At 38.4% G+C, this 16,620-nt stretch overlaps 1 protein-coding gene and 1 long non-coding RNA gene across 2 annotated transcripts in view; one reads left to right on the top strand and one right to left on the bottom strand.

Annotated features, from left to right (window-relative positions):
- The window catches only part of MTAP (methylthioadenosine phosphorylase), a 39,636-nt gene extending 36,074 nt beyond the window's left edge, over positions 1 to 3,562 (top strand). The window contains exon 8 of the mRNA XM_082843474.1: positions 1,361 to 3,562. Within this exon, the coding sequence (XP_082699600.1) occupies positions 1,361 to 1,399 (39 nt within the window). The 3' untranslated portion in view covers positions 1,400 to 3,562. The remainder of the gene's footprint in view (positions 1 to 1,360) is intronic.
- LOC309964457 overlaps positions 1 to 16,620 on the bottom strand; it is a 190,864-nt gene that overhangs the window by 103,067 nt on the left and 71,177 nt on the right. The window contains exon 2 of the long non-coding RNA XR_014326349.1: positions 3,507 to 3,582. This is a non-coding gene — a long non-coding RNA (uncharacterized lncRNA). The remainder of the gene's footprint in view (positions 1 to 3,506; positions 3,583 to 16,620) is intronic.

Below are 16,620 nucleotides of genomic sequence, written 5' to 3' on the forward strand. Positions count from 1 at the left end.
GTGACAAGGACACTATGTGGTAGTAAATGATTGCCAGTTGCTGGGCATGGAGGTGCCAAGATTTGTAGTGTTTGCTGACTGCTGTGGTATAAATGCTCTTGCACGGCCGACTTCAAGCTACTAACATGAAGCCACTGGTAAGCTGGGAAGTGATGTACGTAATCAGGTTTTTACAAGCTGGTATAAGCAGGCTCCAGCACACCACTGTAATAATATGCCTCTCAGCCTTGAGGACTGACAAAGTCAGGAATATTGACATTTGTAATCTGTCTTCCCTACTAGACTTTAAATCCATAAGGAGCAGGAAACACATCCATTGGTTTCAGCCTATATACCCAGGAGATAAATGTTCTTTAATGAGTAAATGTTAAGCCCTTCCCCCCATGAAGTATTTCATCATAATTGAAATACAGGCAGCCCTTATTATAAGGATAAAGAAAAGGGGAACACAAAACAAATTCTAAGAATTGGAGAATGTCACTTTAAACTAGAAACAGTTACATTTAGCTAAACATAATGAGTGTAATGTGATAGAGCAGCATGACTTTGGCTTGTCTAAATAAACACACTGTTGATTGGCAGGAAATGTGACTCTACTTTTGCTGCTGCTGAGGGTATAACCTGCAAGATGGGATGGTGTGTTTTGGGTTTGTTTTTTTTCGTTTTTTTTTTTTTTTAGGTTTCTGACCCCATTTTGACCATAGTCCCTTGAACTTAAAGATAATTTGTCAAGCAATAAATTTATTATTTCAGCTGCATTTTTAAGTAAAGATGTATGGATAGTAGAAATTGGTGTTCTTTCTGTGACGCTTCTGAAAGTGTGTGTAAAATTGTGTGTTTCTGTATGTATGCATTTTTTAAGAGGGTCAATATGTGTAGAAAAGAGAAAATGAAGAATTGCTGCTCTAGACAAAATTAAGAATCATGGCCTCCATTCTATAGCATTAAGGAACACCATACTAATAATCCCTTATTCCAGGGCAGTATTTTCAGCTCTCTCAGCACAGAAGTGTGTATCATTAATTCACTACACTTAGTGAGCACCCACTCTATGTCAAGATATGTAAGACGCTGTAATGAAGAAGCTCCGATTCTATTTGGTGATACTAACGTAGAAATTTCAGTGACATTTTTCAGTGGAATAAGGCAAATGATGGAGGTTGCATAAACAACAATCCAGGCTAGAGGTTGGTGTATAAAATATGTCCTAGTGGATGTGAAGGCGGATGGAGATAAGTGAGAATCAGAACAGTCCTCTGAGATAAACATTCTGAACCTCACCTTACGTGAAAGAAGAATGAAGAACTAAAAGTTGGGAGTTACACTCAAAGTCCCATAATTTGTGCCTGCTTTCTTTCAGAAAATGGCCCAGTTTTCTGTTATGTTACCAAGACATTAAAATAGCATGGCTGCCCAGAAGACAAGGTAACCTTCTAACTCCAATCATTTGGGGAATTCCTGCTTGAGAAAACACAGAAGAGATATGCAGCTTCTGTGCCCTTGCCCCCTAAGGAAGAACAAGTGATAAGACAAGACATTGCTCACATCAGAGATGCCTTCTAAAAGACTTGGACTGCTTCAAATAACAGAAGGAAAGCAAATAACCAGAAAACATGGGGAAATATTTACACATTAGAAAAAAAGAAGACACCTTTCACCATTCCCCCAAATTTGTAACAGTAAAGGTAAGCAGTAACATTCCTATGTTGCCAAGGAATGTGAAGAAATAGCTCTTAGACTATTTATTGATGTGACTGTGAATTGGTATAATCTTTTTGGAGGGCATTTTGGTAAACTGTATCACAAGGCTTAAAAAATACCCTTTGTGCTGGTTACTTTACTCCTAGGAATTTATCTTTAAGAAATTATTAGCGATACATACAAATAATTATGTATAAAGAAGGATGTAGAACATAGTTTTAATAGCAGATATTCAAAACAATCTGAATATCCAACAACTGGAGGTAATCATGGTTAAGCTCTAATTAGATTGTGAAGCAGCCAACTGAACATCATGGTTTCACATAATATTTAACGTACTAAGGAAATTGTTGCTGTATAATATGAAATGGTGATATAGAAGCATTTTACAGTACTAAGTTTGTTTTAAATATGTACAAAGAATAGAAAGATACATACTCTTTTGTTATTATATTTGGGGGGAGGGATATTGGATAAATTTTTAATTTTCTTTATATTTTTCCATATCTTCACATTTTTCTACAATGAATATAATCAAATAGTGAAGTTTTAAAAATAAAAATGGGGGCTTCCCTGGTGGCGCAGTGGTTGAGAGTCTGCCTGCCGATGCAGGGGACACGGGGTCGTGCCCCGGTCCGGGAAGATCCCACATGCCACGGAGCGGCTGGGCCCATGAGCCATGGCCGCTGAGCATGCGCGTCCGGAGCCTGTGCTCCGCAGTGGGAGAGGCCACAACAGTGAGAGGCCCACGTACCGCAAAAAAAATAAATAAATAAATAAAATAAAAACTAAAAAAAATAAAATAAAAATGGGCTTAGAAAAATCCAGTTCTTGAAAACACACTGTTTCTGGTAATGCAGCAAAAGTTAAAATGGCAATACTAAGAGGAGTTCTGTTTGAGTTCAATCTTTATTTTTGTTAAAAAAGATAATTAATGACTGTATAGTCAGAACAATACTTGGGTTTGCAACAATGTGAGAAAAGCTGGGTGTTTAATATGGAGCTAATCTTAAATGATTTAAGAGACTGTATACACACATTATAGTGTGTCAGATATTCTTTAAATTGACATTTGATTTTTTGTTTCTACTCCTTTTTATGATTTGATGAATTATTTTCCATGAGTTGGTGATTTTTGTTTTTTAATAAAGAAAATGGAAACTTCTTATTGTTTTTTATTGTCAATTTTTTAGGAATGTGGTTTGTTTTCTTATCACAGGGAGATCATACTTCCCTCAAAATTACTCCTTCTCACTGTGGTCTGTTACTGGGTCCTTTAGTGATGTATCTCGTCTGTTTGAAGAGATTGTAGAATGAATGTGTTTGTGTCTAAGAAACTGTCTTCAAGATAATAAGCTGCTAATTGTAAACAATAAACTAGTTACCCACCCTTCAGCATTAATACTAAGCTGTCTGGGTTACATGTGAGTATGGCTCTTGGATTCTCAGATGCAGTAGTTTCAACTCTGCATATGAGGGAGCCACAGAGGACCTGATGGGTCTGAACCTAAGGTTCTCTGGCTCCATACCCCATGATTGTTTTCACTACCCTGTAATATATGCTATGCCTTACTTTCCTTCATTTTTGGTAGGTGTCTGAGGATGTCAAGGCCAAAATGTGGGCATTTTTCTTGTTGCCTTCCCAAAGTACAGTGCTTCCCAAGTTAAAGAAGTTCTTTTCTCGATCCAGTAGCCTTTTCTTGCAGCCTCATTTTTAGACTTCTCAAATGGAGTACATGGTACTCTTGTTTTGTTACCCATCATTCACTCCTTAAACAAAGCCAATAATATAATTTTTCTCCTACCTCATTCTTGAGGACTTTGCTGACCATTTCTTCCCAGAACACTTCCACTTCTATGATTCTTCACTCCTTTTCTTAGCTACAAAAATAAGTGAACACTGTGATCAGTTTTGAGCATTTCGAAGTTTCCCCAGTGGATTATGGGCATAATGGAAAAGTTCTAGCTTAGTGACTTAGCCCCTTGGAAGAGTGCTGAGTTACTAATTAGTACATCTGCATCTATTTAGAAATGTGTATTGGCATTGTGAGCTGCTTATTTTTGTTCTGCATTGTTGTTCATGATTTTGACAATTAGATAACCAGAACAGTTCATATTCAGTGTTAACCAAAAAGAGTGGAGAAGGATGGAACAGTAGGCTTACATTTGAGACCTGAAAATACTTCGCAAATTAGCCTCAGTGCATCCTGGAGTTGTTCATAATAGGCCAAAGCTTAAGAACGGCTAAAATTCTCAGTGGTGTGGGGCGGGGCGGGGGGGGGGTCTAAATAAGGTACATTCATTCAAATAAATAACATCTTTATGTGCCAGTATAAAACAATGTCGGTGATAAAAGTGGAAACCAGAGAAATGTGTAAAGTAAAATAATGCAGTTTGTGTGGGTGTGTGGATAGCATATTTATGCTTTATGTCCACAGAGTTTCTGGAAAGAAGCTGAGTGATAACCTCTGAGGTACAAGCCAAGGGACCTACTGTCTACCTCGTACCTTTCTGTACTCTTTGGACTTTTTACCATAGGCATCTTATCTACTCTTGGTTTATTCATTTTGAGGCATGGAGAATAGGGGAGGCCTTGCTCTATAGCAGTTTATATAAAATAACCTCTTTAACCTGACATTGAATTCTGCGAGGTCATGTCCGGGACAGTGTGTCTACTTCTGGGCACAACACTTTCAGGGGAACTCTGACCACCTGAAAAGCACCGAAAGAAGTGTATGGGAACTGGGAAGACCATGCCACGTACATAATGGTTAAAGGGACTGAGTATGTCTAACTATTTAAGAGAAAATCTTATGTGAGCATTTCAAATATTTAAAGGGCTGTTCAGTTCTGGACTAACTTCTCTCACTACTGATAAGCCTCCATAAAAGCAGGAAACATCTTTTTTACTTATTATGGGATCCTTTGTTCCTTGTACTTAGCACAAGATCAGTGAATATCTGCGTAAGTGAAAATCTGATCCTATTTTTCCTACATAAAACCTCCATCAGCTCTTCATACACCTCCTCCTCCGTCTTCACTTTCAGCAAGTGACTTCAGTTCTCTCTTCACTGACAAAACTGAAGCATCAGCAGACAACTTCCAGGCATACCCCCATTACCCTCCCCCAAGCTCTTTTCCCCTCTGTTGTCTTTTCTGACAATACACATATTAGCAGCACCTGGAGGGCTTCTTAAGCCAGACTGCATGATCCCACCCTAGAGTTTCTTTTTTAGAAGTCATCAGTCTGGGACATAGTAATCTGAGGTTTGTAGCCATCTTGAAATTGTGCACACATTTCAGTACTGGTGTCTCAGTCCCCCTTTCTGTGTTTTGGATCTTCCAGCCTCTGCTGAGCTTGTTGATTGCTGCTCCCAACATAACCCATTCCACTGGTGGACAGGGGATGGTTAGAAAGAATTCTTTTTCTTAAATTTTGAATTGAAGTTAATCTACCTGTAACTTTCATTTGTCCCTCTTTGGAACTACTAGGGAGCCATCTAATCTCTTCCACACAACACAATTCTAATATTGGATGACAGCCTGTCCTTCCAAGAGACGTTTTGCCTGAACATCTTTAGTTCTTTTTCTTTTCCAGTGTTATTGAGATATAATTGACATTCAATATTGTAAGTTTAAGATAGCATAATGACATATGTATATATTGCAAACTGATTAGTTAACATCCATCACCTCATACAGTTACAGAAAAAAAATGTTTTTCCTTGTGATGGGAACTTTTAGGATCTGCTCCCTTAGCATCTTTCAAATATACCATAAAGCGTTATTAACTATAGTCATCATATTGTACATTACATCCCCGGTACTAACTTATAACTGGAAGTTTGTACATTTAACCACCTCCACCTAATTCCCCTACCCTCCACCTCCTGCCTCTGGCAACCACAAATCCGATATCTGTTTCTATGAGTTTAGTGTTCTGTTTTATTTAAGATTCCACATATAAATGAGATGAATAGTATTTGTCTTTCTCTATCTGACTTATTTCACTTACCATAATGCCCTCAAGGTCCATCAGTGTTGTTACAAATGGCAGGATTTCGTTCTCTTTATGGCTGTACCATATTCCACTGTTTATATACATACCACATTTTCTTTATTCATCCATCAATGGGTACATAGTTTGTTTCCATGTCTTGGCTGTTATGAATAATACTGCAATGAACATGGGGGTGCAGATATCTCTTCAACATGGTGATTTTGTTTAATTTTTTTGAGAACCTCCATACTGTTTTTCATAGTGGCTATACCAATTTACATTCCCACCAACCTTGCACAAAGGTTCTCTTCTCTCCACGTCCTTGCCAGCGTTTCTTATCTCTTTTTTTTTTTTTCTGATAGCCATTCTGACAAGCCTGATGTGTTATCTCATTGTGGCTTTGCACTGCCCTAATGTTGAGGACCTTTTCATGTACCTTTTGGTCATCTGAATATCTTGGGAAAATGTCTATTCAGGTCCGTTGCCAATTTTTCAGTGAGATGATTATTATTATTATTATTTGCTATTCAGTTGTACGGGTTTTTATATATTTTGAATGTTAACCCCTTATCAGATACATGATTTGCAAATATTTTCTGCCATTCTGTAAGCTACCGTTTCATTTTGTTGATCGTCTCTTTTGACTTTCAGAAGCTTTTAACTTGGATGTGGTCCCATTTGTTTATTGTTCATTTTGTTGTTTGTGCTTTAACTGTCATAGCCAAAAAATCATTGCCAAGACCCATGTCAACAAATGTCTTTCCTGTGTTTTCTTCTAGGAGGTTTGTGGTTCCAGGTCTTACATTTAGGTCTTTAATTCATTTCAATTTAATTTTTGTGAGTGATGTAGGTATAAAATAGGGCTTCAGAGTTTCTGATTCAAGAGGTCTGGGATAGGGCCTAATAATGTACATTTCTAATAAGTTCCAGGTGACCACACTTTGAAAACTGCTATCATAGATGTTTTTCCCTGCTCATCCACTTACTAGATCTTGTAACATCACTCTGGCACTTGCCCCTTTCTCCATAATCAAACTGCCCCTCATTACTGGATCACTGCATCTCAATGCACAAATTTGCTGTTATTTCTGCTATTAAAAAAATACTTCTTGACCACAATTCTCTCTACTATTTGTCTTAATGCTTTGACTTTCATTGAAATATAACCTCTTGAAGAGCTATCTATTTTCACTGCCTCCAATTCATCTTCATTCTTTTTTTAAAAAATAAATTTATTTATTATGTATTTTTGGCTGCATTATGTCTTCGTTGCTGCACACAGGCTTTCTCTAGTTGTGGCGAGCAGGAGCTAGTCTTCGTTGTGGCGCACGGGCTTCTCTTGTTCCAGAGCATGGGCTCTAGGTGAACAGGCTTAGTTGATCTGCAGCATGTGGGATCTTCCCAGACCAGGGATCGAACCCATGTCCCCTGCATTGGCAGGTGGATTCTTAACCACTTTGCCATCAGGGAAGTCCCATCTTCATTGTTTCTTCAGCCCACTCCAAATCAAATTTTGCCAGCATCTCACTTCCAATACCACAAAAATTATACTTCAGGTCACTTGTATTAAAGCTATTGGTCAATTCTGACTTCACCCTTGTCCTGTCAGCAGCATTTGATACATTTTATCCCTTCCTGCTCTTTAATAAGCTTTCTTCATGTAGCTTCCAAAGACGCCACACTCGGTTTTTCTTCTACCTCAACAGCTGCTATTCAGTCTTCTTTGCTGGTTCCTCCTCTTCTCCCTGATCTCAATCTTTGGATTTTGTATCTTCACTCATTCCTTGGTGACCATTTCTCATCTTCCCCCCCAGATCTGCTCTCCCAGCACAGTTGTTGGCAGTTTATTCATCCAGTTCCTCAGACCAAAAACATGGAGTCATCCTGGCCTCTTCAAAACCCACATTCACACCAGGAAAACCTTATTCACTCTACCATCAAAACATATCCAGAAACTGACTATTTCTCATGATATCTACTGCTTCTACCCTGCTCTGAGCTGCTCTCATTTCTCACCTGAATACTGAAATAACCTTCTAACTGGTCTTCCAGCTTCTACCCTTTTCCATGGGAGCAGCACCTGTCCTTTCTCTCTCTGACTTCCTCTCTTACTAACACCCTCTAACTCACTCTGCTCCATACCACCAACCTTGCTTTTCCTACAACACACCATGCCTTCTCCTTGAGTACTTGCTTGGTGTCCCTTCTTCCTGGAAAACTCTTGCCCCAGATAACCACGTGGCTCACACTAGCACCTTCTTCAAATCACTGTTCAAAATATGCCTCAGTGGGTCAACCCCAACCATCCTACTTTAACGGAAAGCAAGAATCCTCACTCTACACGCCCAGCACTTCTGAGAAGAATTACCTGGCTCAACTTTTTTTTTCCCCATAGCTCTTAACATTCCCAACATACTCTAGTATGTTATTTGTGTTTGCTTCTTCGCTGACCCTCCTGCTTTCTCTAAAATGTAAACTCTGCAGGAATTTTGTCATTCACTGATACACATCCCAAATGGCCGGAACAGTGTCTGGCACTTAGTAGCCTTTCAGCCAATACTTTTGAATGTACGGTTTCCCCTTCCTTATCACAAGCGCTGCATGTTCTAACATGTTATGGCTTACTCCAGCCTCTTCTCTCACTTCCCATATCTCATGGCAGTCTAGATCAGAGCTATCCTATAGAAATATAATGTGCACCAATATATAATTGCAAATCTTCTAGGAGTCACATTTAAAAAGTAAAAAGAGATAACTGAGGAGCTGTTCAGCAGCAGCTGCTGCCTCCTGCCTTCCTTTGCCACCACCACCCCACAGCATAGCAGAAGAGACAGACCCTGGCACTGTAAGTGTGGACAGCCAGCCCTCAGCCCCAGCAGCTAGTTCACTGCCTCCAGCCCAACGATTCTGAAAACCATTCCTCACTGGAAAGAAAAACCCCTTTTGAGAGGAGACAAGAAGGTGGAGTAGAAGGAAGTGAGCTCACCTCTTCTTATGGAAACACCAAAATCACAACTAACTGCTGAAAAACCACTGACAAAAAAAATACTCTACATCCAAAGACAAAGAAGAAGTCACAACAAGATGGTAGACAGGGTGCAACTGCGATAAAATCAAATCCCTACACACTGGGTGCATGACCCACAAACTGGAAAATAATTATACCACAGAAGTTCTTCCACAGGACTGAAAGTTCTGAGCCCCCACATCAGCCTCCCCAGCCTGGGGCTCTAGCAATGGGAGGAGGAGCCCCCAGAGAATCTAGCTTTGAAGGCCAGTGAGGTTTAATCACAGGATTCCACAGGACTGGGGGAAACAGAAACTCCACTCTTATAGGGTGCACGCATGGTCACTTGCACACCAGGACCAAGGGAAAAAAGTGGTAACCTCATCAGAGACTGGGCCAGACTTACCTGCTAGTATTAGAGGGTCTCCTGTGGAGGTGGAGGGTAGCTGTGGCTCGCTGCAGGGACAAGGACACTGGCGGCAGTAGTTCTGGGGAGTACTCATTGGCGTGAGCCCTCTTGGAGGCCACCATTTTCTCACCAAGACTGGGCCCCACCCAACAGCCTGTAGGCTCCAGTGCTGGGATGCCTCAGGCCAAAATACCAACAGGATGGGAATACAGCCCAACCCATCAGCAGACAGGCTGCTTAAAGTCTTCCTGAGCACACAGCTTCCTGCTAAACGCACTCCCTGACACAGCCCTGCCCACCAGAGGGACAAGACCCTGCTCCACTCACCAGTGAGCAGGAACCTGTCCCTCCCATTAGGAAGCCTGCACAACAAGCCTCTCAGACAGCCTCATCCACCAGGGGATAGCCATTAAAAGAAAGAACTACAACCCTGCAGCCTGTGGAACACAATCTGCAATCACAGAAAGTTAGACAAAATGAGATGGCAGAGGAATATGTCCCAGATAAAGGAACAAGGTAAAACCCCAAAAGGACAACTAAGTGAAATGGAGATAGGCAATCTACCTGAAAAAGAATTCCGAGTAACGATAGTAAAGATGATCCAGGATCTCAGAAATAGAATGGAGGCACAGATGGAGAAGATACAAGAAATGTTTAACAAAGACCTAGAAGAACTAAAGAAGAAACAAATAGAGATGAATAATACAATAACTGAAATGAAAACTACACTAGAAGGAATGAATAGAATAACTGAGACAGAAGAACGGATAAGTGATCTGGAAGAGAGTGGTGTCTTTATTCTGCTGCGGAACAAAGTAAAGGAAAAAGAAAGAAAAGAAATGAAAACAGTCTAAGAGACCTCTGGGACAACAGTAAATGCACCAACATTTGCATTATAGGTGTCCCAGAAGGAGAACAAAGAGAGAAAGGGCCTGAGAAAATATTTGAAGAAACAGTAGCTGAAAACTTCCCCAACACAGGAAAGGAAACCCTCACCCAGTTTAGGAAGTGCAGAGAGTCCCAGGCAGGATAAACCCAGGAAGGAACATACTGAAACATGTGACAATCAAATTGACCAAGATTAAAGACGAAAAAAATATTAAAATCAACAAATAACATACAAGGGAACTCCCGTAAGGTTATCGGCTGATTTCTCAGCAGAAACTGCAGGCCAGAAAGGCACAATATATTTAAAGTGAAGAAAGTGAAGAAACTACAACCAAGAGTACCCAGCAAGGCTATCATTCAGATTCGACAGGAAAATCAAAAGCTTTACAGACAAGCAAAACCTAAGAGAATTCAGCACACCAGACCAGCTTTGCAACAAATGCTAAAGGGAATTCTCTAGGCAGAAAAGAAAAGGCCAAAGCTAGAAACAAAATTATGAATGGATGGAAAAGCTCACCAGTAATGGCAAACTTACAGTAGAGATAGGAAATCATCTGCAGACAAATATGATATCAAAATCAGCAATTGTGAGGGGAGCACAAATGCAATAAACTGGAAATGCATTTGAAATTAAAACAGCAGCAACTTAAGACAATCTTGTTCATATACAGACTGCTGTATCAAAACCTCATGGTAACTGCAAACTGAAAATCTACAGTAGATACACACACACACACAAAAAAAGGAATCCAAACACAACACTAAAGATAGTCAAATCACAAGAGAAGAGAACAAAAGAGGATGGGAAGAAAAAAGACCTATAAAAACAAATCCAAAACAATTAACAAAATGACAGTAAGAACACACATATCAATAATTACATTAAATGTAAATGAATTAAATGCTCCAACCAAATGACACAGACCAGCTGAATGGATACAAAAACAAGACCCATATATATTCTGTCTAAAAGAGACCCACTTCAGATCTAGAGACACATACAGACTGAAAGTTAGGGGATGGAAAAAGTTATTCCATGCAAATGGAAGTCAAAAGAAAGCTGGAGTAGCAATACTCATATCAGACAAATAGACTTTAAAATACTGTTACAAGAGACTGTTACAAGAGACAAAGAAGGACACTACATAATGATCAAGGGATTAATCTAAGAAGAAGATACAACAATTGTATATATATATATGTACCCAACACAGGAGCACCTCAATACATAAGGCAAATACTAACAGCTATAAAAGGAGAAATCAACAGTAACACAATAATAGTGGGGGACTTTTAACACCCCACTATTATCAGTGGATAAATATCCAGACAGAAAATAAGGAAACACAGGCCTTAAATTATATATTAGACCAGATGGACTTAACTGATATTTATAGAGCTTTCCATCCAAAAGCAGCAGAATACACATTCTTCTCAAATGCACATGGAATATTCTCCAGGATTGATCACATGCTGGGCCACAAAGTGAGCCTTGGTCAATTTAAGAAAACTGAAATCATACCAAGCATCTTTTCCAACCACAATGAGATTAGAAATCAACTACAAGAAAAAAACTTTAAAAAACAACAAAACACGTGGAGGCTAAAAATTATGCTACTAAACAATCAATGGATCACTGAAGAAATCAAAGAGGAAATCAAAAAATATCTAGAGACAAATGAAAATGAAAGCACAACGATCCAAAACCTATGGGATGCAGCAAAAGCAATTCTAAGAGGAAAGTTTACAGCAATATAATCTTACCTCAGGAAACAAGAATAACCTAAAATAACCGAACCTTACACCTAAATCAACTAGAGAAAGAAGAACAAACAAAACCCAAAGTTAGTAGAAGGAACAAAATCATAAAAATCAGAGCAGAAATAAATGAAATAGAGGCAAAGAAAACAATACAAAAGATGAATGAAACTAAAAGCTGGTTCTTTGAAAAGATAAACAAAATTGATAAACCTTTAGCCAGACTCATCAAGAAAAAGAGGGAGAGGGCTCAAATCAATAAAATTAGAACTGAAAAAGAAGTTAAAGCTGTCACCACAGAATACAAAGGATCATAAGAGACTACTACAAGCAACTAAGTGCCAATAAAATGGACCTAGAAGAAATGGACAAATTCTTAGGTACAATCTCCTAAGACTGAACCAGGAATAAATAGAAAATATGAACAGACCAATCACAAGTACTGACATTGAAACTGATTTTAAAATTCTCAATAAACAGAAGTCCAGGACCAGATGGCTTCACAGGCAAATTCTATCAAACATTTAGAGAAGAGTTAACACCTATCTTTCTGAAACTCTTCCAAAAATTTGCAGAGGAAGGAACACTCCCAAACTCATTCTATGAGGGAACCATCACCCTGATAACAAAACCAAACAGATATCACACAAAAAAAGAAAATTACAGGCCAATATCACTGATGAACACAGACACAAAAATCCTCAACAAAATACTAGAAAACTGAATCCAACAATACATTAAAAGGATCACACACCATGATCAAGTAGGATTAAAATCAGGAACAAGACAAGGATGTCCACTCTTGCCACTTGTATTCAACATAGTTTTGGAAGTCCTAGCTATGGCAATCAGAGAAGAAAAAGCAATAAAGGGAATCCACATTGGAAAAGCAGACGTAAAACTGTCACTGTTTGCAGATGACATGATACTATACATAGAAAATCCTAAAGATGCTACCAGAAAACTACCAGAGCTCATCAATGAATTTGGTAAAGCTGCAGGATACAAAATTAATACACAGAAATCTGTTGTATTTCTATACACTAACAACAAAAGATCAGAAAGGGAAATTAAAGAAGCAATCCCATTTACCATTGCATCAAAAAGAATAAAACACCTAGGAATAAACCTACCTGAGGAGATAAAAGACCTATACTCCAAAAACTATTACAATTCAGATGAAAGAAATCAAAGATGACACAGATAGAAAAATATACCTTGTTCTTGGATTGGAAGAATCAATATTGTCTAAATCACTATACTACCCAAAGCAATCTACAGATTCAATGCAATCCCTATCAAATTACCAATGGCATTTTTCATAGAACTAGAACAAAAATTTTTTAATTCGTATGGAGACACACAAGACCCCGAAGAGCCAAAGTAATCTTGAGAAAGAAAAACAGAGCTGGAGGAATCAGGCTCGCTGACTGCAAACTATACTACAAAGCTACAGTTATCAAAACAGTATGGTCCTGGCACAAAAACAGAAATATAGATCAATGGAACAGACAGAAAGCCCAGAAATAAACCCACGCACCTATGGTCAATTAATGTACAACAAAGTAGGCAAGTCTATACAATGGAGAAAAGACAGTTTCTTCAATAAATGGTGCTGGGAAAACTGGACAGCCTCATGTACAAAAATGAAATTAGAACACTCTTTAACACCATACCCAAAAATAAACTCAAAATGGATTAAAGACCTAAGTGTTAGACCCGATACTCTAAAACCCTTCGAGGAAAACGTAGGCAGAACACTCTTTGACATAAATCACAGCAATATCTTTGTTTTGATCCATCTACTGAAGTAATAGAAATAAAAACCAAAATAAACAAATGGGACCTAATTAAACTCAAAAGCTTTTGCACAGCAAAGGAAACCATAAACAAAATGAAAAGACAACACACAGAATGGGAGAAAATATTTACAAACACTGCTACCAACAGGGGATTAATCTCCAAAATTTACAAACAGCTCATCAGGCCCAATATCAAAAAAAGAAACCATGCCATCAAAAAACGGGCAGGAGACCTAAATAGACATTTCTCCAAAGAAGACATACAGATGGCCAAGAGGCACATGAAATGCTGCTCAACATCACTAATTATTAGAGAAATGCAAATCAAAACTACAATGAGATGTCACTTCACACCAGTCAGAATGGCCATCATAGTAAAGTCTAGAAACAACAAATGCTGGAGAGGGTGTGGAGAAAGGGAACCCCTCCTACACTGTTGGTGGGAATGTAATTGGTACAGCCACTATGAAGAACAGTATGGAGGCTCCTTAAGAAACTAAAAATAGAGCTACCATATGATACAGCAATCCCACTCCTGGGCATATATCCAGAGAAAAATACGGTTTGAAAGGTTACATGCATCCCAGTGTTCATTGCAGCACTGTTTACAATAGCCAAGACATGGAAGCAACCTAAATGTCCATTGACAGATGAATGGATAAAGAAGAAGTGGTACATATATACAATGTATTATTACTCGGCCATTAGGAAGAAGGAAATAAGGCCATTTGCAGCAACATGGATGCACCTGGAGACTATCATGTTAAGTGAGAAAGACAAATAGTATGTGATATCGCTTATATGCAGAATCTAAATAAAAATGACACAAATGAACTTATTACAAAACTGAAACAGACTCACAGACTTAGTGAAAGAACTTATGGTTACTGGGGTAGGGAGGGTGTGGAGGGAGGGACAGACTGGGAGTTTGGGATTGACATGTACACACTGCTATATTTAAAATAGATAACCAACAAGGACCTACTGTATAGTACAGGAAACCCTGCTCAATACTCTGTAATAACCTAAATGGGAGAATTTGAAAAAGAATAGATACCCATATATGTATAACAATCACTTTGCTGTACACAAACTAACACAACATTGTTAATCAACTATACTCCAATAGAAAATAAAATTTTTTTCAAAAAGTAAAAAGAAACAGGTGAAATTAATTTACTTAACCTAATATATCCAAAATATTATGTCAACATATAATTAATATTAAGAAGTTATGAAATTTTACACATTCTTTTACAAATACTAAACCTTTGGAATCTGGTGTGTATTTTATACCAACTTTACACCACAATTTGGATTCTAAATTGTCATCAGAAATATTCGATCTGTATTTAAATTTAATAAAATTTACTTTCAGAAAGTAGGTTCACATGTTGTTAGTTGTTCCAAGTATACTGAAGCGGATGTTAATTTTTAAGCTTAAGTTAATAAAATTAAATAAAACTAAAATTCAGTGTCTCAGTCGCATTTGCTATATTTCAAGTGTTCAACAGCTGCATGTGACAAAGGGCTACCATAGTGGACAGAGCAGTTCTTGGCCTTGCAGCTCCAAGCAGTCTGCGCCCCCTCTTGCCTCTGGCCCTTTTCAACTGCAGTCTCTCCACCTGGAAGAGGGTCCTCTTTGCTCCATCACCACCCCTCTTCATTTGGCTCATTTGCTGTCTGTCTCTCCTCTGTGTTCCACAAACACCCTGTTCTATTACAGTACGTTGTCACACTGTTATTATGGATTGGCCACAAAGTTCATTCGGGTTTTTCCTTAACATCTTAAGGAAAAGCCCAAACGAACTTTGTGGCCAACCCAATATAATTGTCTGATTCAATGTCTATTTAGCGTAGTGACTTACACATGAGAGTTACTATGTATAATTGTTAAATAAATGTATAAGCCCATGACATTTCTGCCTACTGAAATTTCAGTCATCCTTTCATTTCTAGTTCAAATCACTTCTCCCTAGGAACTCTAGGCAGACCAGCCCACAGTAAACAGTCTCTCCTTTGTACTCCCAAACTACTTGAAGTCCATATTACTCACAGACCATTTATTAGAATGGTTTTACTTATGTACAAATTCTACTCCCCCAACTAGATAACGAACACTGGAAGAGCAGGAATTCTGGAAAAGAAAATTACCTACATATTAGGTGTTCACAAAATTATTAAATGTATTGCCTGGTTTGAATCTTGTGTCTGGTAATTGCATTTTCCTGGATAATCCAATGAAACTTTTTTTTCTTGTTTTAACTATGATGTTAAAGCCTACTTTCTTTCAGGGACTTCCCTGGTGGTCCAGTGGCTAAGACTCTGCGCTCCCAATGCAGGGGGCCTGGGTTCAACCTCTGGTCAGGTAATTAGATCCCACATGCTGCAACTAAGAGTTTGCATGCTGCAACTAAAAGATCGTAGATCCCGAGAGTCACAACTAAGACCGTAGAAGATCGTAGATCCCGAGAGTCACAACTAAGACCCAACGCAGCCAAATAAATTAATTTAAAAAATAAACCCTCCTTTCTTTCCACCTTTTGACTGGATTTTAAAAGCAATATTTCATAAAGAAAAACTACTTTCTGAATGACTCCATCTACATGTATATGTAGTAAATCATTCATCAAAATATCTTTTGTCTCACAAACTTCTTCATTCATCTGGAATTGGTCAGATCTGATTCATTGTCTAGTCTATCAGTACAGGGTATGTGTCCATCTCTCTGAAGATAAAAGTAATCAATCATTCATCAAAATGTTGTTATATACCAACCTTGTTCATTTCATTTATCAGTGATGAGCTAGATCCTAAATAATCAATTAAGAACAAAGCTTATTTCTCCCTTTTGCAAAAAGGTATCCTTCAGTCGTCAGGCTAAAGGGGAAAAGAGCAAACCAAACTATAAAACTGCTGCCAAATCTGCTCTGTGTGATTTACTGCAAGCATTAAAAATCTCTTCTCTGTTTCTCTACCAGATTGGAAAAGAGAAGAAAGACGAGTGGGTTCAGTTATCATAAATAAATCAGAGCTTCTCAGCTTCTCACATGTT

This window comes from Leucopleurus acutus, assembly GCF_964270905.1.
Source record: "Leucopleurus acutus genome assembly, chromosome: 7".
Taxonomy (NCBI): domain Eukaryota; kingdom Metazoa; phylum Chordata; class Mammalia; order Artiodactyla; family Delphinidae; genus Leucopleurus; species Leucopleurus acutus.